The sequence below is a fragment of the Globicephala melas genome, chromosome 2 (assembly GCF_963455315.2).
Source record: "Globicephala melas chromosome 2, mGloMel1.2, whole genome shotgun sequence".
In the NCBI taxonomy this organism is placed as follows: domain Eukaryota; kingdom Metazoa; phylum Chordata; class Mammalia; order Artiodactyla; family Delphinidae; genus Globicephala; species Globicephala melas.
In genome coordinates, this window is record NC_083315.2 from 81,005,012 (window position 1) to 81,032,347 (window position 27,336).

At 39.7% G+C, this 27,336-nt stretch overlaps 1 protein-coding gene across 2 annotated transcripts in view; it reads right to left on the reverse strand.

The window, feature by feature from the left end:
• Positions 1–27,336, reverse strand: part of MAPK6 (mitogen-activated protein kinase 6) — a 35,837-nt gene that overhangs the window by 3,220 nt on the left and 5,281 nt on the right. For both annotated transcript variants that reach the window (XM_030850356.2, XM_030850358.2), the window contains exons 2-5: positions 10,463–11,643; positions 8,307–8,451; positions 5,793–5,957; positions 193–394 (exon numbers count right to left, since the gene is read on the reverse strand). In XM_030850356.2, the coding sequence (XP_030706216.1) occupies positions 193–394; positions 5,793–5,957; positions 8,307–8,451; positions 10,463–11,017 (1,067 nt within the window). In that variant the 5' untranslated portion in view covers positions 11,018–11,643. The remainder of the gene's footprint in view (positions 1–192; positions 395–5,792; positions 5,958–8,306; positions 8,452–10,462; positions 11,644–27,336) is intronic.

The window sequence follows — 27,336 nt, forward strand, 5'->3', positions numbered from 1 at the left end:
ATTTAAATCACATAAAGGCTATTCAAAGACAGCAGTTAAGTTCAACAGAAACCCAAGACCATTTCTAAATTTCTAAGACTTTTACATTGTCTTATTATTTATAATTTAAAAATAAAACTCACTATATTATGGTTCATTGAAAATAAAATAATTTTCAAAAAAAAATCTTTTTCTAATTTAGAGTCAATTTACCTTTCCCAGTTATAAATGTGACTATGAGTTTCATCCATAAGCAAAATATCATCAACTTCATCTTCAATATGAAAAGGATGACTTGAAATTGGCTCATCCATTGGAAAAGAGTAAATGCTCATGTAAGGATGGGAAAGCGCTTCTTCTGCTGTCAACCGATCCATGGGGCTGAATGTCAAAATTTGTTCCAGGAAATCCAGTGCTGCAAAACAGAGGAATAAAACACCTTAACTATACTGGAGGTCCACCAACCCATAAAGAACAAAAAGGGATTATACAATTAAAAGGTAAGTTAATTTAAGTTTTGTCAGAGAAATAAAACTAGCTTTCCTGATTCACTGATTGAAAAGACACGCGTCCAAGAAACAAAGTAAATATTTGAAATATACCCCAATCTCATATTATGGCCAGTTATAAAGAAAAAGGAATATATTAAGTTGAACCATGTGAAACTTTCATTTTTGTCAGTCAAAAATGGTCAAACAACAGCAATTTCATATGGCTCAACCTAATACATACGTCCTAATTTCAGCTCTGCAACTCACTAGCTTAGCTGAATTACTAGCTAAGCGGAATTACTAGCTATGTGGAACTGGACAGGTTATTTAAACTTGCTGAACTTCAGTTTCTTCATGTGTAGAATGGATATATAGATAGATGTCTTACAAGGTGTAAAAATTAAATGTATAGTGTCTAGTGCTTAATATAAAGCCCTTTCTTCCCCTTATCTCACTGACTAGCTGTTGTACTAATTTGTTGATTTCTGTTTCACATCAATCACACTACAGCATATCACACAATGCACTTGATCATTTTAGGGCTATGGTGGAGTTACCAGAAACCCAATTCTTCCCACTCAGTCTTTTAGGCCTTCCTAAGCTCCTTTCCCAGCCTGAACCACTGTCACCAGCCCTCCACCACCACACACTTGTATGCCTTAGGACTGACATCAATCTTCAACTCTGAATCATTCCTACCTTCCACTTTCTCCATTTCCTAGCCATACAGTGCTGATAAAAACTAGATGCAAAATCACATGTATATCTAGCTTTCTACAAATTCATACATACTGTGGAATTTCAATTTGGCCTCTGCTATTGCTTAGCAATGTTCCTCACCATCTCTCTTTTTTTTTTTTTTTTTGGCGGTACGTGGGCCTCTCACTGTTGTGGCCTCTCCCGTTGCGGAGCACAGGCTCCGGACGCACAGGCTCAGAGGCCATGGCTCACGGGCCCAGCCGCTCTGCGGCATGTGGGATCCTCCCAGACCGGGGCACGAACCCGTGTCCCCTGCATCGGCAGGAGGACTCTCAACTACGGCGCCACCAGGGAAGCCCCTCACCATCTCTTTATGCTATCTATCTTTCCATTATTCTCAACAGATAAACCTACTTCACATTTATCTCAATCCCTACTTCTTCACTATGGTCTATCACACATCTACTTAACCTTACTTTCTGTCTCAAAGGAAAAGCTAGCTAGCCCTTCTCTCTAAAACTAAGCTGCACTCTAGAAAGGATGCTATTCTCAATTCCCAATCTCTCATTAACATGAAAAATAGCTGACATTTATATAGCCATTTATATTTTCACCTTTTCTCCACTCCTCTCTATTATATTACCCTATCTAGGAAGTCATTTCATGATACAGCAAGCTGTTGTTCTTGGTTCTCCTGCAAGAGTCAGTCTTAGGCCAGGGCCCATGTGTCTCAAGGCAAGAGAAAATCTGAGGCATAGAGTTATGAATGGTTGACTCAGCATAATCACCATCCTTGGAAGGAAATATATCCAGCTACACAAGAGGAATATACTCTAAAATCCCTAGCATTTGGGAACAGTAGATAGCAGGTAGAAAGAGGCAGAGGTAACAAAGAAAGTAGTCAGGCTGATGGACTTCTCTGGTGGCGCAGTGGTTAAGAATCTGCCTACCAATACAGGGGACGGGTTCAATCCCTGGTTCGGGAAGATCCCACATGCCGCGGAGCAACTAAGCCCGTGTGCCACAACTATTGAGCCTGTGCTCTAAAGCCCACAAGCCACAACTACTGAGCCCGCATGCCACAACTACTGAAGCCTGTGTGCCTAGAGCCCATGCACAACAAGAGAAGCCACCGCAATGAGAAGCCCACACACCGCAAGGAAAGAGTAGCCCCTGCTTACCGCAACTAGAGAAAGCCTGTGCGCAGCAACAAAGACTCAACGCAGAAAAAAAAAAAAGAAAGTAGTCAGGCTGAGCTCCCAAATGTATGCAAAGAAAAAACATTTCCATCATTGTTGAAAATGCTATTGGATAGCACTGTTCTGGAGGAAATCGGTCTATTTACTACAATGGTGTTGAAGTATGCTAAGATATAGAAATAAGTGGTAAATCTTTCACCACTCTTATTCAACATAGTTTTGGAAGTCCTAGCCACAGCAATCAGAGAAGAAAAAGAAACAAAAGGAATACAAATTGGAAAAGAAGTAAAACTGTCACTGTTTGCCAATGACATGATACTATATATAGAAAATCCTAAAGATGTCACCAGAAAACTACTAGAACTAATCAATGAATTTGCTAAGGTTGCAGGATACAAAATTAATGCACAGAAATCTCTGGCATTCCTATATACCAACAACAAAAAATTCAGAAAGAGAAACTAAGGAAACACTCCCATTTACCATTGTAACAAAAAGAATAAAATACCTAGGAACAAACCTAAGGAGGCAAAAGACTTGTACTCAGAAAACTATAAAACACTGATGAAAGAAATCAAAGATGACGTAAACAGATGGAGAAATATACCATGTTCTTGGATTGGAAGAATCAATAATGTGAAAATGACTATACTACCCAAAGCAATCTACAGATTCAATGCAGTGGCATTCTTCACAGAATTAGAACAGAAATTTTTACAATTCGTATGGAAACACAAAAGACCCCGAACAGCCAAAGCAATCTTGAGAAAGAAAAATGGGAGTTGGAGGAATCAGGCTCCTCAACTTCAAACTATACTACAAAGCTACAGTAATCAAGACAGTATGGTACTGGCACAAAAACAGAAATACAGATCAATGGTAAAGGATAGAATGCCCAGAGATAAACCCACACACACTTATGGGCACCTAATTTACAACAAAGGAAGCAAGAACATACAATGGAGAAAAGACAGCCTCTTCAATAAGTGGTGCTGGGAAAACTGGACAGCTACATGTAAAAGAATGAAATTTGAACACTACCTAACACCATACACAAAAATAAACTCCAAATGGATTAAAGACTTAAATGTAAGACCAGACACTATAAAACTCTTAGAGGAAAACATAGGAAAAACACCCTTTGACATAAACCACAGCAAGATCTTTTTAGACCCACCTCCTAGAGTAACGGAAATAAAAACATAAATAAACAAATGGGACCTAATTAAACTTAAATGCTTTTGCACAGCAAAGGAAACCATAAAGAAGACAAAGACAACCCTCAGAATGGGAGAAAATATTTGCAAATGAAACAACAGACACAGGATTAATCTCCAAAATATAAAAACAGCTCATGGAGCTCAATATCAAAAAAACAAACAATCCAGTTAAAAAATGGGTGGAAGGCCTAAATAGACATTTCATCAAGGAAGACATATAGATGGCCAAGAGACACATGAAAAGATGCTCAACATCACTAATTATTAGAGAAATGCAAGTCAAAACTACAATGAGGTATCACCTCACGCTGGTCAGAATGGCCATTATCAAAAAAGCTAGAAACAATAAATGCTGGAAAGGGTGTGGTGAAAAGGGAACCCTCCTGCACTGTTGGTGGGAATATAAATTGATACAACCACTATGGAAAACAGTATGGAGTTCCTGAAAAAACTAAAATTAGAACTACCATATGACCCAACAATCCCACTACTGGGCATATACCAAGAAAATCATAATTCAAAAAGAGACATGTACCACAATGTTTATTGCAGCACTATTTACAATAGCCAGGACATAGAACCAACCTAAATGTCCATCAACAAATGAATGGATAAAGAAGATGTGGCACATATATCCAGTGGAATATTACTCAGCCATCAAAAAAATGAGTTATTTGTAGTGAGGTGGATGGACCCAGAGTCTGTCATACAAAGTAAAGTCAGTCAGAAAGAGAAAAACAAATACCGTATGCTAACGCATATATGTGGAATCTAAAAAAGAAAAAAAAAAAAAACGGTACTGATAAACCTAGTTTCACGGCAGGAATAAAGAGGTAGATAACAAGAATGGACTTGACATGGGGTGGGAGGGCAAAGCTGGGGCAAAGTGAGTGTAGCATCGACATATATACACTACCGAATATAAAATGGTTGGCTGGTGGGAAGCAGCAGCATAGCACGGGAGATCAGCTCGGTGCTTTGTGATGACCTAGAGAGGCAGGATAGGGAGGATGGGAGGGAGCTTCCAGAGGGAGGGGATATGGGGATATGTGTTATGCATATGGTTGATTCGCTTTGTTGTGCAGCAGAAACTAACACAGTATTATGAAGCAATTAGACTCCAATAAAGATCCATTAAAAAAAAAGAAATTAAGTGGTAAACTATAGAGAAAGGGAGGATGAAAGGTAAGAATGGAGGGAAATTTAAGACTGGGTATTCATCTAACGACACTAGTGGGAACAGGGTTCCTAGTAGTCTTAATGTGTTAATTCACATGTACTTAATCTTATTTGCTTTTTCCCTCCGATGATCATGAACAGAACGTGAGAAAAGCTTAAGATGTTTAGGAAACTATATATTCCTATCTTTATGATTCATGAAAGAACTATTACAATCCTGGCATTGATGTAGCTAAATACAGTATGATAATTCTTAAAGATAATGAGACACAATCAACTTTTACAAAAGATGTTTTTCATGTCTAATGCTCTTCTTTTAAAGAATGTTATCTTATTACAGATAACTATTACAGGAGTTAGACTTTTGTATCTTATTTATATCAACAAACCCTAAAGATATGTCTTATTTTGAGATATGAAATTAATTACTTTAGTGGTCAACAGTTTTGATTCTCCCCAAGTTCCTACTACTTTCAAGTCTGCACAAACTCTCACATTTAGCACCTAATATTACTAACAGTGATCTGCCAACTTTTATGTAGGAAGTTTGCTCACATGGAGTTTTGATCTCTCCTCCTTCTCTTCCTTGCTCTGAAACCTTTGCTTTCCCTGACTCAATTCCCTCTTTCATATCTAAATCACATTTATATTCACACTCACACTTATGTATCATATAACCCTCACAGAACCCCATTCCAGCTTAGTGAGAGTCAGTGATTAATCTGTTCACCTAGCGTAGACAATCAGAGGTGTAAGCTGGAAAAGTAGATGGAGTTAGAACCAGGAGAGAGGGGTTACTTTCTGGAATCTAGAAAATTATTCAGAGCAAAGAAACAGATCCCAGCCTAAGTGCCAGGCCAAAAAAGGGAAAGCCAGTGCTGAAGTTTTAGGTATACCTTAAAGTGTCTAAAGACTATTTGCGAGAATGCTACATATCTAAGGATAAAAAGCTAAAGCTTCCCTACACAAATCCTGCTTACACACAAACACACCATTACATGATGCCTACTCTTCAGTCACAATACCTTCTCGACTAATTCCCGGAAGCAGCTGAGTTAAAGGTTTGTGTGGCTCAGTCATGTCATTTCTAATGTAAACTGGAATAACGCTGAGAAGCTCCTGACGATCTTCCTCATGTACGACAGGAATAGATTCTAAAATCAGCTGCATCTGTTCAAGTTCATGTGCACCTGAGATCAAAAAAACACCAAATACAACAGGAATAAACACACTGTTTACTTATTGGCAATAAACATTCTAAAGCTATAGGAAAGTAACTTAAATATTGTAATGAACACTGGGGGGAAAATTGTTTTAACTGAATCATTAATCAGCAGATTTCACTGCACTGAATATCATCATCAACCTGCTCAAAAAGCATATCTATTTCAATTACTGCTCACTGATATGTTTAGTTTTAGCTGCTTTGTTTCCATAAGAAATTGACTTGAAGTCTGGCCTCATATTAAGGTACCATAAAGTAGTGAAAAAAGCAATGAATTGAGATTTAAAGACCTAGAATCTAGTCCTAACTATACCACTAATTAACTCACTGTAACTCTGAGAATACTTAACATGGTGATGACTTAATTTCACTCTCAATAAAACAGAGGCCTGGACTAGATTTGTGAAACAAAAAGTTTTATAGTTATATATTAGGCTCAGTTAACATTTCAGGACCACTATTAAAGAAATAAAAGGGGAAACACTTCAGGCTAAATGGGCAACTAAAATTTTAAAAAAACCATTCATTTGCTTTTCCACTTATTTCTAGAAATTCATTCAACATTCAAAATTTTTCTTGAGTGCCTACTATGAGCAAGGCACTTTAGAATACATCTATGAAACAAAACCAAGCAAGTTCCTGCTTTCATAAAGCTCACAATCTAATGGAGGAAGACAGATAATAACTCTGTAAACATTCACATCAAACGGTGACAAATGCTATGAAGAAAAATAGAGTAAGCTAAGGGGGACAGGAGCACTGTTGGGGGTAGGGTTAATTTATATTAACAACCAAGGATGACCAAGGAAGGCCTCACTGAGAAGCTGAAAATTAAGGAAGTTAGGAAACACACCATACAATCATATGGAGGAAAGGAGTTCCAGGAAGATGAGAAAAGGCCCAAAGGCCTACAGGAGACAGTGGGCTTGGGATGTCCAAGAAACAACAATTAGGCAAGTGTAGCTCAAGTAGAGTGGCTCGGGGGGAAGTGATAGGAGATGAGGTCAGTGGTACCAGAACAAAAGAGTTTACTTTATCCTGAATTTGATTAAGAAGCCATTGTAGAGTTTTGAACACAGAAATGACATGAGCGATGTTTTCAGAGAACTACTACACTGCTATGTGGTAACTAGACCACAGACAGCAAAGGTTAAAGCAGGAAAGCCAGTTAGGAGGTCATGCACTAGACCAGGAGAGGCATAATGGTTTACTGAACTGGCAGGAGGTGGGTAGTGATAGAGATACTAACAAGCAGTTAGATTCAGGACATATTTTGAAGGAAGAGCCTGCAAGATCTGTGCTGAGAGAAGTGAAAGATGATGCCAAGATTTTGGCCTGAGCAACTAAGAAGTGGGTCTGGTTTACTAAGATGAGGAAGAGAGCAGAAAGAGAAAGTATGAGGGAGAAATATCAGGAAGTCAGTTTTGGATAGGTTAAATTTAAGATGCCATTAGACATCCAAGTGGAGATACTGAGTAAGACCGAAAAATAAGGCTAGGACACTTACCATAGGTTAAAAATACACAGATTTCCAATGAATGCTTAGTCCTTGCCTTTATTGCTCTGTTAATATATTGAGGCCTATACTAATCAACCCTTAGATCTCCCTCATGTTGCTTTTACTGGATGGATCACAAACCTACCGAAGAGGCTTTAGAAGGGAACTATCACTGAATCTTTCAAATCATTTCACTTGTTTGAGTTCTTGTTAAAATTCTCTTTAATTAAATGTTTAAAGTTTAAAGGGTTTAAGATCGAAAATTACATTATTTAGAGGTTTTTTTTTTTTAAATCCACCTTAACTAAAAACTCTCTCACGCATGTTTTTAGACTCCTTCATAGCACCAAACTCTGCAAAAATTGGTTGTTTCTGAAATATCATAGCAGTCAGGCAACAGGATATGGCAAATCAAGCAACAGGGTTGACAGGGGACACAGAAAGAATTACAGAATTTTCAACAACTGCTAAAAAATTTTACCAGGAAGTGACAAACACTGACAGAATCAGGCAACTCAGGTATCATTTAACACAAATAACCTAACAAATACTATGGATCTACAAAATATGAAATTATGTTTAAGAAGATATATGCTAAAGAACACTAGAATTCTGACTAAATTTACTGAGTGAACAATTCAGTGAATACGTAAGTTTTCTCAATTTTTTAGATATTAAAACCATTTTATCTTTTCATTTTAATATTCTACACTACAATAAATTGTTTTAAATCTTACATAAGTCTTGCTTCATAGATATATACAAAATTATTTCTCTCTGGGATAATTTTTTCCCCTGTATTTTAAAATTTCTAACCTGCAAAGAGGGTTTTACCAGTCAGCATTTCAGCAAAGATGCAGCCTGCAGCCCACATGTCAATCGCTTTCGTATAATTATTAGGAGAAAGTAAAAGACGTGGAGATCTGTACCATTTAGTAACCAATCCTTCAGAAAGATGACCCTGAAAAAGGAACAAAAATATACTTTTTACTTTAGCTGAATAACAGTACATAAAAAACATGATTCACTAAAGAATCCTTAATCTAAAAACAAACTGTAATTGTAAAATCCTAAAACAATACTGTTGATTTCTATGCCTATTTTCAAGTCTCTTGCACTTGTGAGCATGAATGGAGGTTAAACTCCCCCTGTAATGTACCATCTATAAAATTATGTTCACGTGAAGTCTGCTAACCAAAGTATACGATAAGAATTTAGTGTTAGGGCTTCCCTGGTGGCGCAGTGGTTGAGAGTCCGCCTGCCGATGCAGGCGACACGGGTTCGTGCCCCGGTCCGGGAAGATCCCACATGCCGCGGAGCGGCTGGGCCCGTGAGCCATGGCCACAGAGCCTGTGCGTCCGGAGCCTGTGCTCCGCAACGGGAGAGGCCACAACATTGAGAGGCCCGCGCCACAAAAAAAAAAAAAAAAAAGAATTTTAGTGTTAACTCTAGGCCACATATTCAAAACAGGTTTCAGAGGAAGAGCTATTTTTCATTTCAAGTCTCAAGTTAATAAAGGAGCAGGTATGCTTTATATCAATGAGAGAAAGGCAGGAAAGAGCACCAGAGGTGCTATTTAAAAACGCATTGCTGGGGCTTCCCTGGTGGCGCAGTGGTTAAGAATCCTCCTGCCAATGCAGGGGACACAGGTTCAAGCCCTGGTCTGGGAAGATCCCACATGCTGCAGAGCAACTAAGCCCATGCACCACAACTACCGAGCCCTCGTGCCGCAACTACTGAAGCCTGCACACCTAGAACCCATGCTCCGCAACAAAAGAAGCCACCACAATGAGAAGCCCACACACCACAACGAGTAGCTTCCGCTTGTTGCAACTAGAGGAAGCCTGTGCACAGCAACGAAGACCCAACGCAGCCAAAAATAAATTAATTAATTTTAAAAATAAATAAAATAAAAATGCATTGCCAATCTCCTTACTGACAATCCAGCAGACCTGGCTTTACTGCATACCCCATTCTTAATCAATTTTACTACTTTACATTTATGAATTGTTTGACAGAAACAGTTACACATATATTGCCTTATTTCATCTTCAAAACAACCCTGAGAAAATGTGAAGGTAGATATTAACACAGATTAAAGAATCTGCTTAAGGTCATATAGCTTAGTTGGATGTAGAAATTAACTCAATTTTAGATAGTGTAACTTCTAGTTCAGTGTTCCATCTACAATACTTTACTGTTATCCATAAAGAGGATGTGGTCATCCATTTCATTTTGGTACTCAATTTCTATGTTAAAGTTGTTTTTTTTTTTTAAATTAATTATACTCAGTGTGAGATGATACATGAAAATGAAAAGATTTGTCTGAAACATGTGCTATGGGAAGCCAAGCAAGCAGGCCTCCCACGGATGCTTTATAACCAAAGCAGCTCCATTTTTACATTTTGAACATCAGGATCTCACATATGATTTCACTTGAAAACTAAAAGACCAGAGTTCAGCTCAGAAAATTAAAGCAAGCTTTTATTTAAGGCAAAGTTACTATGAATCCTTCTGGCTATTCTTATTGTCTACTTTATGCGAATTTAGATTTCAAACTCAACTAAGTTTACTAAACAAGGCAAAACAGAATAGTATACTTGAATGGACCAAAAAAAGGCATAAAAGTTGAAATAGCAACCCCTATTACCTTCAGATAGAACCACCTTCTGCCCTAAACACATAAGGATATATCCTACTTTTAAATAAGGGAGAATTTCAGTTATATAATAAATATAAATATATAAATCAATATAATAAATAACCATACACTTTTAAGAATTTGTATTTAATCAGGATTCTACTCCACCTTCATTTCAAACACAGGGAGACTGTGAATGGAAAAAAGGTACTATGTAAAGTTTAATACAATTAACTAAAATTTCTGCCACAACACACAAAGGAAACATAAGCACTTATATCTGATGATGTATATCAGTTTAAAGGTCTGTCTCAGCTGACTTTCCACATACCTTATGGGAATAATGAGGATCCATGATCCGTGCAAGACCAAAGTCGCCTATCTTCAGCACCAAGTCTTCAGTATTAATGAAAAGATTAGCTGGTTTGAGATCTCTGTGCAGTACGTTTGCTGAGTGAATATATTTGAGCCCACGTAGCAGCTGATACATGAAAAGCCTGGCATGCTCTTCCAGTAACGGGCCCTGCTCCAGGACATTAGCCAAGTCTGTCTCCATGTACTCCTGAACAATGTAAACACTGTTCAGTTCAGTAAGAGAGCCCACATCATCTGTTAACTGGCTTCCACTAGGACCAAGAATTTCAAACACCTTCACAATGTTATCATGGTCAAGTCTTCTAATAATTTTGATTTCACGCAGAGCATGTTTAACACTCTGGGGATCGGTAAGGACAATTTTCTTGATGGCTACTCTTTTGTCACAGTCATTGTCTACAGCAGAAAAAACCAAGCCATTGCCTCCACAACCCAATGGTTTTAAGTCCATATACCTAGAGCCCAGATCAAAACCATGAATGTTCATGAGACTTTCAAATTTCTCTGCCATTCTGAAACCCTTACTATTGCCTTTTCCTTTCGTATTGTTGAACTTGTGTAAATAAGGAAGAAAGCTGGCATCAAAAGGAAAGATCTTTCAAAAAGGTAGAAAAAAAATAATTTTGCTTCCACAGCAAGATGGTTTCATTGCATATGCCAACCAGGCCCGTTGAGTTCCCCTTAGATTTAAAGCTCAAAAAGCTCTACTCATACTGAGAATTAAAAAGATTGCAGTACTCATAGTTCAAGAAAGGGGCAGCAACTCTGCAGACATTTAAAGAAAACACTCAAGAAACTCAAACGGAATGAAATGACATACTATGCACTCAGATTTACTGTGCTGAAGGATTTAACATTTAACAAAAATGTGAATAAATATGCACACAACAGGCTTCTATGAACATTCTCCTCACAGTGCAGATACATTCAGTGTTGGACTGGTCCTGAGCAGCATCATTCTAAGGTGCTGGTAAGCACTATTTCCGTTTTGCTTCTTTTCTTCCTTTGTTGGTGTATATTTCAACAGGAAGCCCTGGTGGCTGTTGGTTAACAGAAGATGTCTTTTGTTAGTGATCAGGTGGCTCCAGCTCACCACAATCACAATCAAAGCTACCGTCCATCTTACTCTGATACAACCTGGAGGATGAGAAAAAAGAAGGAAAAGAGTCACCACTGTAGGAAATGCTTTTTTTTTTTTGGCTGCACCTTGTGACAGGCGGAACTTCCCCGACCAGGGATCAAACCCATACCCCCTGCAGTGTAAGCGAGGAGTCTTAACCACTGGACCACCAGGGAAGCCCAGGACATGCTCTTTTATTCAACTCTATAAAATGACACAACTGGGCATTTAGCTATAGGCTACTACTGGTACATTAAACTTACGTATTTATAGTCACTAAATGGAAAGATGACCCTCAATCAAAAACAGCTATCCATGTTGTAAGCAATTCACATGTGTTGGCTCAGACTCCAGATCCCACCATACTAGATTCTTTATATTATTTAGGTCATTAGCTTGTATAATTTCTTAAATGTCAATGAGCAAAGGAAGGCTCAGAATATTTTTAAAGAATTCTCTAGAATTTTTGAGGGGTAAAGCATTAGTAACATTTTTCTAAAAAAATATATATAATAGCCTGCAATGTGTTAGTTTGTTAAAGAACATGTTTACTGGGCTTCCCTGGTGGCGCAGTGGTTGAGAGTCCGCCTGCCGATGCAGGGACATGCGTTCGTGCCACGGTCCGGGAAGATCCCACATGCCGCGGAGCGGCTGGGCCCGTGAGCCATGGCCACTGAGCCTGCGCGTCCGGGAGCCTGTGCTCCGCAACAGAAGAGGCCACAGCAGTGAGAGGCCCACACACCGCAAAAAAAAAAAAAAAAAAGAACATGTTTACTTATTAACTCTGCCTAACAATATCTAATGAACGAAAGTGTAGCAGTACAAATAAGAAATCTGCCGAGCATGTTCTTAAATTTACATAGGAGTGAACTTAAACAGTGAATAAACCTATGAATAAAACCCATGAAATGATGTTTAACTTCACTGGTAATCAGAAAAATTACTTCATGAAGATAACATTTCAGATTGATTAAGAGTCAGCTGTTAATATCAAGTCTGGAGAGCAATGTGGAAAAACAGGAACTTTCATACAATATTGGTGAGAGTTTAAATCAGTAAGACCATCAAAGAGCAATTTGGCATAAGCAAATAAATAAGGATCATACCTATGACTTGGCAATTTTTCTTCACGGACAGGTCCCTAGAGAAATGCTTGCAAATGAACATGCAAATGTTCATTTTCTTTGTAAGGGCAAAATATCAAAAAAAGCCTAAACTTTCAACAATAAGAGAATAAATGAGTTATACTCATATAGTGAACTACTATATAATAGTAAAAAATGAATAGAGATGGTTGAAATCACCAAATACACACTAAATTTAAAAAGCAAATGCAGAGAGAAATGTGCATGCTGAAACCAGTTATATCAAGTGCAAAATGATGCTTTTAGGGTGCATACAGATGTAGCAAAAGTAAAAAAAACATAAGATTGATAAATAACCAATTCATAATAATGATTACCTTGAGGAATGAAGGAAGGGATAAGAATCAGGGTAGGATTACACAGCACTCTTCAACTGTATCTTTAATGTGTTAGTTCTTAAAAAAAAACTGAAGTGTGACAAATTATTAGAATGTTACAGTTAGGTGGTATGTAAATGAAGAGCTCACATTATAGTGGGGGAATACAGGCAGACAAAAATGTAAAACACAGATATTAGATGGCAATAAGTGTTGTGGAAAAATAAAACAGAGAAAGAGGACAGGGAGGGTAGTTAGGAAATGCCTCTCTGATAAAGTGTTATTGGAGCAAAGCTCTAAAGGAGGAAGTAAGGAAGTGGGTATGCCTTAGGGATGCTATGTGGGAGAAACTGTTGTAGACAGAGGGACTAAGACTGGAAAGCCACTAAGGTGAGTGTCTCATGTCCCAGAAGCAACTAGGAGGGCAATGTCGTAGCTCATGTACATGCCTATGAGCATGTAATACAGCCTAACTAACCCTTACATGGAAAGGCTTCCTGTTGCTTTAAAAAAAATTTTTTTTTTATTTTTGGCTGTGTTGGGTCTTCGTTGCCGCGTGCGGGCTTTCTCTAGGTGTGGCGGTGCGCGGGCTTCTCATTGTGGTGGCTTCTCTTGTTGTGGAGCACGGGCTCTAGGTGCATGGGCTCAGTAGTTGTGGCTCACGGGCTCTAGAGAGCAGGCTCAGGAGTTGTGGCACACTGGCTTAGGTGCTCCACGGCATGTGGGATCTTCCCAGACCAGGGCTCGAACCCGTGTCCCCTGCATTGGCAGGTGGATTCTTAACCACTGTGCCACCAGGGAAGCCCTGGCTTCCTGTTGCTGACTTTTGATCTTAAAGCTGGTATAGGGGCATATACAGTGCTATTTTCTGAATGGGTCTGAAGAGATTGGAAATAGGACAGCTGTAATAGTCCTTTGTTCAAAGAGCTAATCGTTTAAAGGCCAGGAGAAAATTTATCATTGTATGAAATAAAGCAGTCCATTCCGAACCTGAACATGTAACAACTTACAATCACCTTCAGGTGTGGCCTAAGAACTGCTAGGACCCAAACACATCAGCTATTTCACAGTGGTGAAGCTTTCGTACAACAGAGGAATCTGCCTTTATTTTCTGCCTGCTTCATTCACATTCCTACATACTTCACATGTGGAAACACAAGGTTCTGAAAAATAAAATAAGATAACAGCATTTGCCTCAATCTGAGCAAATGCTTCAATTCTGAGACATCCACAAACATTAAAAATAATGTGTGAAGGAGAAACTGATGACACTAATAACTCAGAGACTAAGTAGATAAATGATCCTAATGGCAATAGCTTATTTAATAAAAACTGATTATTTACTATCCCTGAGTTATTTTAATAAATATGAGTGTTTCTTACATCTACTTAATATTGTGAAAGACGTTAATAGCATAATAGCTTTCTTTGTTTCACTATGACAGAGATGGTTTCTTCTGCATGCAAGTATTTTGTCTGCTTCTCAGAAATAAAAAAATAAACACAGACTCCGCAGACTCCGAAAAATTCTGTAGCTTATCAGTCTATTTGTAGTAAAACATTTAAAAGTTAAATTAAGGTTTACAAATAAACTTTTAAATAAAAAAATACTTCAGATTTTTAAAGGGCTTTAATTAATATTGTGTGCCTCCCCCCACTCCAATTTTTTCTATTTGTATACATCTTGATTCTTCCTGTTCCCTACCAAATATCTTAGAAAAAAATCAGTATATGTCAGGACTTCCCCGGTGGTCCAGTGGGTAAGACTCCATGATCCCTATGAAGGGGGCTGGGATTCAATCCCTGGTTAGGGAACTAAGTCCTGCATGCATGCCACTACTATGAGTCTGCATGTGGCAACTAAAAGATCCTGCGTGCCACAACTAAGACCCAGTGCAGCCTAAGTAAATAAATAAATAAATAACAATGATTCTTAAAAAAAAATAAAATAATTGTTCATTAAAAAAAAGTATTTTTCAAAGGCTGTCCACTGTTTCTGAAATTTACATTTCTAGTCTCCATGTGAAATAGAATGTTTGTTCACACCTACCTTCTTGCCCAACATAGACAATTCCTTAAAGCTCAGTCAAGTTTTAAGTTTTTGATAAAGGTACATTTTTATGTCAGTTTAACAGACTTGACATAAGAACAGTAAAACCTCTAGGTACTCTCTTAAGCTTCTAGTTTACTAATATAGCAATCATGGGCAAGCAGAAATAAGGCTTTGCTAAAAACAACACCACTGGGACTTCCCTGGTAGTCCTATGGTAAAGAATCCACCTTGCAATGCAGGGGGCGTGGGTTCGATCCCTGGTTGGGGAACTAAGATCCTGCGTGCCCTGGGACAACTAAGCCTGCGAGCCTCAACAAGAGAGCCCACGCGCTGCAACCTACAGAGCCCCCGCACTCTGGAGCCCGTGTACCACAACTAGAGAGAGAAAACTCGCACACCACAACTAGAGAGAGAAAACCCAAGCGCCACTAGAGAGAGAAAACCCGCACACCACAACTAGAGAGAGAAAACCCAAGCGCCACTAGAGAGAGAAAACCCGCACACCACAACTAGAGAGAAACCCAAGTGCCGGAATGAAGAGATCCCGCATGCCTCAACAAAGATCTCATGTTCCTCAACGAAGACCCGACGTGCCCCCGCCCCACGAAAAAAAACACCACTATCATCCAAGAGCACGACAGTAGGAACTGCAGCCAGATTATGAGAGAGACATCTTTACTCAGATTATGAGAGATCTCTGCTGAAGACCTCCAACCACAACTGCCCCCTTTCAATTTCAGTGAGACCAAGAAGCACTACAGAGCAGAAACAAGTGGAAGGATGAGAATGCCTCTTCAGAAATCTCAATGACTGGTCAGCATTTACAGGGGTAAAGAGTGGGTAAAAATTCATCTTGGGGAAGGCAGGAGTTTTACCTACGCTGAGAACCGCAAAGTTCTCATTATAGATTCAGATGATGACTATATTGAAAGCCTTAAGCAGACTTTACAGAAATGAGACCAATCTAAAGAAACAAGGTAATATTTATCAACAAAACTGTAATTCCACTAGACAGTGAGGACTGTACCAATAAAAAATTGGCGGGGGGGGGGGGGGTAAAGGAGAATATCCCATTATTTACAATAGTGCTTGCTCAGTGAGTTGCCTCACTGTCTGTGAGTAGTACTCTTTGAAGTCCTTCAGTATCTATTAGACCAAAAGCTATTTATTTAGCACCTTTTCATCCAGGAGCTTGAAGAATAAGCTCACCTTAAACAGTAAGTTGGAGGTAATGTTATACCTCTGCATGATAAAGTAGATCCAGTAAATGTTTCCAATTCAGTCCCACTCCATTCAGCAAGTATTTGCTAATTATATGTTATGTACTTGTCAACATACTAAGCACTGGGGATAAAATGGTAAGTAAAAATAGGCTTGGGCCCTGCCCTCATGGAGTTTATGGTATGGTTGGAGACAAACAATAAACTAACAATATGAAAAAGGAGAATGCAGAAGGGAAAAATGGTTCCAGATGGTACAGGATGGTATGAGAGCCTAGACACTGGGGGATCTGACCTAATTAGAGGTCAGGATATATGCCTCTGGAAGCCCTAAAAAGCCAGAGGTCTCCCATGCTCCTCCTTAGTGACCATGAAAACAGCTTCTTCCTTATCACCTTGACCCTCATGGCAGTTATATTCCAAATCCTGATCTCTCCAATCACCTCCATCTTTCATATCCATCAGGGAGTTCCACGGGCATGCACATGCAACTCAACTGGATCAGCAGATTACTCATCAGAGCATTCTCCATCCACATCACCAACCTCTAGAAATGTCTCATTTATACCATTTTCTCCACCATCTTTCATGTTTAACCCCATAAAAGCAAAGTTCAAGGCTTAGACTCTGGAAGGATCTGTGATTCTATATTCCTTTTGCACTTTCCACACACTTCAAGGGAGGAAAGGGAAAACTATGACAGGACAGCAACTTAAAAATGACCCTTCCCACCACCTTTACAATTTCTGCCTCCAAATATTACCCGTTCCTACCAACATCAGGGTTGACACTGCGTTTGTTGCTTGGAGAGAGATCACTGGTTAAGTTTTAATTAGCTGAATCAATGTTGTTTTGTTTTTAACAATTTGGTAAATAAAATGAAGTACAAAGAATGATTTATAAGGATGAAACTGGCTCTTTGGTTTTCTTTCAGTGATTCACCATAACATGGAAGTAAAAGCTCTCTATGTAGCCCAGGCTGGGTACCAGTTTCCAACATTTACATGCAGTTTCCTGAAGCTGCATTAGCCACAACTGTTGCCTCAAGCTCTCCTTTCTTCCTGAAATTGTCTCCTGCTTTCAGTCAGTTAGCCTACCCCTACACCAAGAGAAATGCAGGTACTCTGAGTCAAGCCTAAGTGTATGAAGTAAAGTTATAAAATGCAAAAGAAAGAAAAGACAGTAGAATAACTTCACTCTGCCCCATCTCCACATTCTACAGAAATTGGATTTTCTTTCCTTTCTTATCCAGGAACAACCTGGTCAGTGTCACAAAGTACAAAGTTTGAGGTGAGGGCCTTAAACATAAAGGTTATTTGTCCGGTTTTCTCTTCCATCTTCTATTCTGCTGCTTCTGAGGTTAAATGCTGACTTGGGTCATCTGGCCTGATCATACTCACTCAAACACCCCCCCCCCACCCCCCCCCCCCCGAGCTCTTGCCTATTTAGCTCTTTTCCAGGGTGAAGTGAGTAATTTGAGTTAACTGGCATTCAGCCAGCCTCACATCTCCTCAGCCAAAACCCAGCTGCTTTTGGAGAGAAGGGAAAGGTTGAGTTCTGCTTACATTCACCTACGACTGTCTCCTAACCCTGGCACAGAGAGGTGTTGTTATAGCAAATTCACCCTTCCCGAAGATCATGTTCTCAAGCTCTCATCGAAGATACTAAGTTTCTAGGGCAGAGAAGGCCAAAGGGTACAGCTTAACTGCTTGCTTATATACATTCTTGACAAAGCCCTCACTCCTAATGTAGGGTAGCCCTCAGAGTTACCAGGGATCCCTCTCAGGATTTAGACCTAGAGGAGGTCCAAAGTGCAAACCAGTGTCAGTGAATCATCTTAGGGACCTGGCTGGTGTGGGAAGGAGGACCTTAACACTTGAGCCCTGAAGACTAACAGGCTTTGCCTGCTCTCAGTAACTACTGTAAGCTACACAGAAGAACTCTCAAAGATGGATGATTACATAGCTTCTAATAAAATATCCAGTTTTTTAAAAACTCCTCTTCTACTCCTAACTTCTGTTCTTAAATTGTCTGTAACTTTGCCTAAGTAACACTCAGCCATTTAAAAGGCCATTATAAAATAAATGTCATTGTTTACTTTGATGTTCATTTCTAGTTGCTATTTAATTTACTCTAAGTACCTATATTGGAATATTTGAACTTCACAGACCAGATAAACAAGTCAAAGAATCTCTCTAAAGACGCTTCCAATTCTAAAAGTCTGTGATTTATGAAAGCACCATATAAGTCTTTTATTTCACTAGTTTTTGCTCCCACTTATTATGGTGGGATGCCCAGAATGGTGGAAATGTGATTGAAATTACTATAAACCTAACATTAAACAAACATGATCCCTTCTAGAAATTTATGGCTGGAAAATTTTTAATGACTGTAATAACCCTTCATTCTTCTCCTATCCTCTTCCTGCCTAAGCCCTCATTTCTAAGACTCCTCTCCTAACTAATGGTAAGGAAACACTTGAGGCAAATATATAAGTAGGAGACAAGTAGGCAGCCTCCTTCTTCAAGTACCTTTGGAAATCTGAAGACTCCAACCAAACAAAAATGAATATAAATTTCTGTAGTAGTAGTCAAGATAGGTTATGCAGTGTTACAGTAACCGATAACCCTAAAATATCAGTGACTTAAACTTTTAAGTCCAGCTCATGCAACAAGACCAACATAGCTGTTATCTAAACTCTTGAAGTAGCTACCATCTCTGTCATTGCCACTCAGTGTGCCAGAGGGAAAGAAGAAGGAATATCGCACTGGTGCCTAAACCTTCGTCTAAAAATGATACACTTCACTTCTACTCACATTTTATTGACCAAAGCAGGTCACACTGTCCCACCTACTTCAAGGCAGTAGGGAAATGCAATCCCAACATGGCCCAGAAGCAGAGAGAACCTAGATTGTTTCGAACAGCTTTCACTAAAACAGCTTCAATTCTTCCATCCATCTGCTACATTTTTTTTTTTTTTTTTTTTTTTTGCGGTACGCGGGCCTCTCACTGTTGTGGCCTCTCCCCGTTGTGGAGCACAGGCTCCAGACGCGCAGTCCCGGCGGCCATGGCTCACGGGCCCAGCCGCTCCGCGGCGTGTGGGATCTTCCCGGACCTGGGCACGAACCCGTGTCCCCTGCGTCAGCAGGCGGACTCTCAACCACTGCGCCACCAGGGAAGCCCCATCCACTACATTTTTATTCAACAAAACCTTTAGTGCTTACCAAATGCCAGGCATTCTTTTAGGCATTAAGGTACACAAGGGGTCAAAAAACAAAACAAAACAAAACAAAAAAACCTCATGGAGCACATATTCACTCCTAGAGCATCACAGTAACAACACACTCCATTGTAGTACATTCCTCCCTGTCCCACTAGGCCTTCTTTCTCTCTTCTCTTTTCTAATAGCATTTTCCTTCGTCTTTGGCCATCCACCCCCAATCTCATCTAATCTCTAATCTTCAAATCCTATCTTCATTTTCTAGGGCACCACTCCCTTCCCCTTTGTTGTAGCTGTATTTTAAAATAAAAGGTTTGGGGCCATGGCCGCTGAGCCTGCGCGTCTGGAGCCTGTGCTCCACAACGGGAGAAGCCACAGCAGTGAGAGGCCCGCGTACCAATAACTAAAATAATAATAAAATAAAATAAAATAAAATAAAAGGTTTGGAACTAAGTAGCTTTACTGACATTTTCTGATCATAGCTCCTGGTACTTAGTAAGCACCTTAAAAACTACTGAATGAATTAATGTAAATAACATATTCTACTTGATAGTAGAAAGTTTTGGACAAGCTCTACCCTCAATTTTTCAAAATCTGATCACATTCTGACCTACCAAGTGGGAACATCAGTGATGACTCCTAAATATGGTACTTTCCTTTCCATGCATTCCCGCAAGAGCCTCACCCTATGGTGAACACATAGGTCTGCCAACATCTGAAGAAAGCAACTGATTTCAACCCACTCAGACTGAAGAAACAAAAACACTTCAGCTTTGTTATAGCTCCTGGTTTGTTTTGCTGAGGTAGTGGAGAGGGACTGTGCCACTGAAATAGTATCCTATATAACCAGATGAGTAGGATTCTATAAAAAGTCCTACTAGCCTATATGGCAGCAAGTAGGTATCATGAAGATATGCAAGACCCTGACATTACTCTGATTTTACTGTTCTTTACTCCATCCTAGTAGGGTCTATGGCATCTAGCACCACAGCTTTCCAGACTATACATCAAATATAACAGCTGTCACTTTTGAGCTAACCCTGGTGAGGGTCTGAAGAAGGCCACATTGTGCAAGACCACACAAAACATTTCTGGACCTCATCAAATGGAGGCAACCACATGCTTGGTTAGAGAGTCCCCAACATTTTTTTTTTTAAGAGATATCCTTTTTTTAATTTTTAATTTTATTTATTTATTTTTGGCTGTGTTGGGTCTTTGTTGCTGCACGTGGACTTTCTCTAGTTGTGGCAAGCGGGGGCTACTCTTGGTTGCGGTCCGCGGGCTTATTGCGGTGGCTTCTCTTGTTGCAGAGCATGGGCTCTAGGCACGCGGGCTTCAGTAGTTATAGCACGTGGGTTCAGTAGTTGTGGCACACAGGCTTAGTTACCCGCGTCATGGGGGATCTTTCCGGACCAGGGCTCGAACACATGTCCCCTGCATTGGCAGGTGGATTCTTAACCACTGTGCCACCAGGGAAGTCCCCCCAAATTTTAAAAAAATGATTCAGATGGCATATAACTTTTCTGGAATATCTTTCCTCCTTTGTTTCTCATTTTCTCCAGACTTGAACAAAGCTTGCAAAATAAAAAATCATGTAAGTTTCCTTTCAGATTCACACTATGGTTTGGCACTGCTGAAAAATTCCTGTCTGATTTCACTAACCCCATACTAAAAACAAAAACAAAGAAACATGAAGAGATCTGAAGTCTAGTCCAGGATCTGTGGCTAAATTAGCTTTGTAATCAAAGCATCTCAGATTTCTACATCTTAGTTCCTCATCAGGAAAATGATGGAGCTAAACTACGTGATTTCTATGGTCTCTTCCAGCTCCAAAATGTTTTAAGTTTAGTGAAAGGCTCAGGATTTCCACTCCTGATTAGTATGCAGAAAGTTGCAAGACACCATCACTCTCATCCTATAAACCCTGATAAGTTGAATAAGCTACAAAATTGTAGTTTTTTTGTTTTGTTTTTAAACATCAGGGGACTTCCCTGGTGGCGCAGTGGTTAAGAATCCACCTGCCAATGCAGGGGACACGGGTTCGAGCCCTGGTCGGGAAAGACCCCCCATGACGCGGGGAACTAAGCCTGTGTGCCAAACTACTAAGCCTGCGCTCTCAAGTCCTTGAGCTACAACTACTGAGCCCGCGAGCCACAACTACTGGAGCCCGTGCACCTAGAGCCCATGCTCCGCAACAAGAGGAGCCACCACAATGACAAGCCCCCGCTCACCGCAATTAGAGAAAGCCCGTGCACAGCAACAAAGACCCAATGCAGCCAAAAATAAACAAATAAATTTTTAAAAAACACCAGAAAGGATGCAAAGAACTCTAAATAAATTAAGTTCCAGAAAATGTCGAGCTCTTCATAAGACAAGAGACCATGGCTATTCTCATTCCTGGCAAAGTGGCAAGAAAACAAGAAATTTTCCACTAACAGGACTAAGAAGAAACCAACCAAATTTATAAACAAATTTTACTAGCTGAATGTGGATTCAGGTAACAGATTAGAATTCAGAGGAAGCCCAGTTACAAGCCCCACCTGCCAATTCTTCCCCACGGGTCCTCACTAAGGGCACAAGTCTGAAGTCAAGGCCGGAAAGCTGAGAGAAAATCTCATGAAGCATATAGGTCTCCACTGTGTACAAGACAGATGCCCTCTTTTTTTTTTTTTTTTTTTTTTTTTTGCGGTACGCAGGCCTCTCACTGTTGTGGCCTCTCCCGTTGCGGAGCACAGGCTCCGGACGCGCAGGCTCAGCGGCCATGGCTCACGGGCCCAGCCGCTCTGTGGCATCTGGGATCTTCCCGGACCGGGGCACGAACCCGTGTCCCCTGCATCGGCAGGCGGACTCTCAACCACTGCACCACCAGGGAAGCCCCAGATGCCCTCTTAAGGTGAAGGCCAAGACAGGAATATGAGATAAACCCCTCCAAGTCACTCTGAATGTAAGGCAGATATTCTTCATTAGAAAATGGGCAAAAACATGAGTTAAATAAAGAAAACCTGAGGTGGTACTGAGAAGCAAAGAAAATGTCCAAGCAATCCAAAGAGTTGGCAGCTAGGCTGAAAAGTAGAGAGCCCCAAGGTTCAGAAAGCTGACAGGGCAGAAGTATGTGATGAGAAAATGGACAAAAACTTTCCAAAACTGATAAAAGACATCAACTCACAAACCTGGAAGCTCAATGAACAGCAAGCAGGATAAATACAAAGAAACCCATACTTAGGCACATCATCAACTGTTGAAAACTGGGGAGTGGGAAGGGCGGAAGAGCAACTCTTAAAAGCAACTATGGAAAAGAGAAAAAGTATATACTAGGGAAAAACAAAAGAAACAATGGCTGATTTATCATTAGAAACAATGAAAGCCAGAAGACAACAGAACACCACCTTTCAAGTTCCAAAAGAAACTATCAACCCAGAATTCTACATCTAGGAAAACATACTTCAAAAATGATGAAATAAAAACATTTCAAAGAGACAAAAGGGAAAAGAACTTGTCTCCAACAGACTTTCACTACAAGAAATGCTAAAAGAAGTTGCTTACGGTGAAGGAAAATGACACCAAATGGAACCCCAGATCTGCAGAAAGCAACAAAATCCCCAGAAAGGGTAAATAATTGGAAAATACAAAAAGCCTTTAAAACAAAACAAAACAAAACCCATGTTTAAATGTCTTTAAGAGACTATTGATTGTTTAGAGCAAAAATAATAATGTGCTGTAGCGGTTATAGCACATGTAGAAGTAAAACATAAGAGCACAATGTGCTAGAAGGGGGTAAACTGAATCATGCAATCGTAAGGTTTGCAGCGTTAGTGAAGTAGTTTATATTATTCAAAACAGACTGCGATAAATAATGAAAGGCTCATGGGTCATCTTTAAACACCTTGTCCCTTTTTGGCCATTATGTATACTTATTAACATGCCCATCAATGGGGAGTAAAGGGAAGGAAAAAGAAAACTAAGTAAATCAACAATTATCAGTAATGATTTATTTTGCCAAGCAGTTGTGTACTTTTACATCAATAATAATACAAACTAATACATTAACATTTAAATACCACAGATTCGGGACTTCCCTGGCGGTTGGGCAGGGGGCATGGGTTCAATCCCTGGCCTGGGAACTAAGATCCCACGTGCCACACGCATGGCCATAAATACATACACACATACGTACATACATACATATATACATACCACAAATTCACTGACACTTCCAAAGAAGATAGAAATTAACCATGTTACTCAAGATAAATACACATTTTATTATTTTTTCCCAAATATTTTAATTGAAATAATTTTGAGGGGCTCTACTTTCTACTTTAAAAGTATATAGTTTTTAAGAATTTAAGGACTTCCCTGGCAGTCCAGTGGTTAAGACTCTGTGCTCCCAACGCAGGGGGAACCGGTTCGATCCCTGGTCTGGGACTAAGATTCTGCATGCCATGTGGTGCGGCCAAAAATTAAAAAAAAAAAAAAGAATTAAAAAAACTACATTATGGGGCTTCCCTGGTGGCGTAGTGGTTGAGAGTCCGCCTGCCGATACAGGGGACACGGGTTCGTGCCCCGGTCCAGGAAGATCTCATATGCCACGGAGCAGCTGGGCCCGTGAGCCATGGCTGCTGAGCCTGCGCGTCCGGAGCCTGTGCTCCGCAACGGGAGAGGCCACAACAGTGAGAGGCCCGCGAACCGCAAAAACAAAATAAATAAAAAAATATAAAAAAGTAAAAAACTGCATTATGGAGTACAGCTCAAAAGTTCTAAGTTGACGATATAAATAACATTATCTGGTACATATTTATCCTACATTATCAGCTTTTATAAAAGCAATTAATGAAAAACATTTGTATTATAAAGGAAGTCACAGCACTGAACATGAGAATAGAATTTTAATAGTTGAATTTTAAAAGAACTGAATAAACAATAGCAAGCTTAAGAACGTAGTATGTGTGAAGCATACTACTCTTACACTAAATCCTCCTAACAACACTGCAAAATGGGTCCTAAGATCTTTAGAGAATTTAAATAATGCATTAAAAATCACATATCAGTGAGAGCCAGAATTTGAACCTCAGGTTTCAAATCAAAGCCCATGACTGTCTCTCAAATAATAATGTAATTTACTGACAAGTACACTACACATTCCCCCCCAACCCTTTAATAGTACAGTATATTTCTTATAGACAGAACATTCTTCTGCATAACCAAAATATAATCATCAAAGTCAGGAAATTAACACTGGCATAGTACTACTATCTAGTACTCAGATCCCATTTAAGTTTTTACAATTGTACCAATAATGTACTTGAGAGCTAAATAAACCCAGTTCAGAATCACATGTTACAATGACTACAATGCAATCTTTAATGTACTTTTTCCCTATAGAAGTTTAAGGGAGTCAAACAAACATTTTATACCGTGCACAAAAATTTACTGAGCACTTGGCACGTGTCAGGCACTGTTTCCTGGTACAGTGGAGAATAAGACAGTTAAGGTTCTTCTGCTTCCAAAGACTTTACATTCTAATGAGGAAAGATTAACAAGTAAACATAACTTCAGATTTGGCCAAGTGCTATGACTGGGTGACTTGGAAATGGCCATCTAAGGAACTGAAGCCTGAATAGTAAGACAGAACCAGTGTTGCTAAGAGATGGGAAAAGAGTGTTCCAAACAGAGGAAAAAGCAAATACAACCTAGAGCAGGACATAACTTGGTATTCTGGAGGAAAAGAAAAGATGCGACAGTGTCCTGAGCAAAAGGAGCAGGGACTGATGGCAAACACATGAGGCAGGATTCTGAATTTTATAACTAAGAAAGCTACTGAAGGATTTTAAGCAGACAACTGGCATGGTTTCATCTCCATTTTTTTTTTTTTCCCCGGTACGTGGGCCTCTCACTGTTGTGGCCTCTCCCGTTGCGGAGCACATGCTCCGGACGCGCAGGCTCAGCGGCCATGGCTCACGGGCCCAGCCGCTCCGCGGCATGTGGGATCTTCCCGCACCAGGGCACAAACCCGTGTCCCTTGCATCGGCAGGCGGACTCTCAACCACTGCGCGACCAGGGAAGTCTTGTTTCATCTCCATTTTTTTTTTTTTCATCTCCATTTTTAAAAGATGATTCTGGCTACCAGGAGGAGAATGCACTGAAGAAGATGGTCAAGTGAAAGCAGAGGCCAGTTAAAAGCTATTTCAGTAGGCCACATGAAATGATGGCGACTGAGATTAGGCTGGTAGAAATGAAGATGTAAAACAGGAGAAATCAAAATCATATTTTGGAGACCAAGAAAACGTGATGATGGATTAGATATGGTGGATAAAGGGAAAAATAGGTTTTAAGGATAACTCCTAGGTGACAATTACTGAGATGGGGAAGACTTGGAGAACAATATGGGAGAAAGAGGTCTATTTTGGACATATTAAGTCTATTTAGGTGAGAAGTCTAAACCAGAAACAAACACTTGAGAATTATTCACATATAGATACTATTTAAAAAACTAAATTGAATGAGACCTCCTATGGAAAGAATCAAGAGAAGGGGGGAAAAAAGTCCAGGACTAACCTCTGGGATATGCCAATACTTAGAGGCAGGAGAGGAGAGAGAAGCCTGTAAAAAAAAAAAAAAAGTATGACAAAGTGTGAGGTAGGAGGAATACAGGAATATGTGTCCCATAAACTAAGAGAAGCAGGAGAATAGGCAGAAAACTGTGGTCAATAATACTGAATGCTGCTGCAAGATCCTTTAAGATAGAATTGGTAAATGGATATCACTGGTAACCTTGACTAGAGTACTTTCAGTGGTGAGATGGTGATAGAAACCAGTCTGGAGTTGAAGAGCAAATGAAAGTGGAGAGAGCACACAAAGACGGTTCTTGAAAATCTGCTTGAAAGAGGATCAGAGAAATGAGGCAGTAACTAGAGGAGAAGAATGTGGAATCAGGAGAGGGTTTATAACAGATTTCTATTCTATATCTGCACTGTCCAATACAGAGTCAATAGCTACACATGGCTACCAAGCAACTGAAATATAGCTAGTATGACTGAGGAACTGAATTTTTTTAAATTAATTTTTGTTTAATTAGCCACATGTGGCTAGTGGCTATATTGGACAGCATAGCTCTAGAGCACATCTGTATACCAATAAAGATGGCCCAATAGAAAGGGCAAAATTCAAGATGCAGGCAAGAAATGAGTCCTTAAGAAGTCAAGAGAAGGAATCTAGAGCACAAGTGGAGGAATGTACAAGGGATATAACATGAATGAAGCAAGGCAGGAAGCCATGTAATCGGTGGGAACCAACAAGACTTAAAATCAGAATATCCCTTAAGTTTGGTTGGAATCTTAAACATAAGACTAAATACAGAAGGCTATAAAAAGCTAATCACAAGGGGAAGGGAAGGTAATTCAAATTTACTATCTATTAAGTGACAGGCACTTTCTAAAACCAACTACTTCTGTTACTCAGAACCAACACCTTGTAAGTCACATTTTACAAATATGAACACTTTTGCTCCGAGAGGTAAATCAAGTTCACTGAAATCACACATATAGTAAATGTCAAGATCTGGACACAGGCCACTCTGACTTACTCTAGGGTTAGAATCTTACCACTGCATAAGGTGGGAGGTTAAGAACCACTCAATGTTTCTCTGCCTGGAAATAACATAACAAATGGCAGATCAATCTGGGAGCTTATCAACAAGTGGAAAAAAGCCTGGAGGTACTAGGCCAGAGGCAAAACTGTCCCCTCAATGCTATCTGC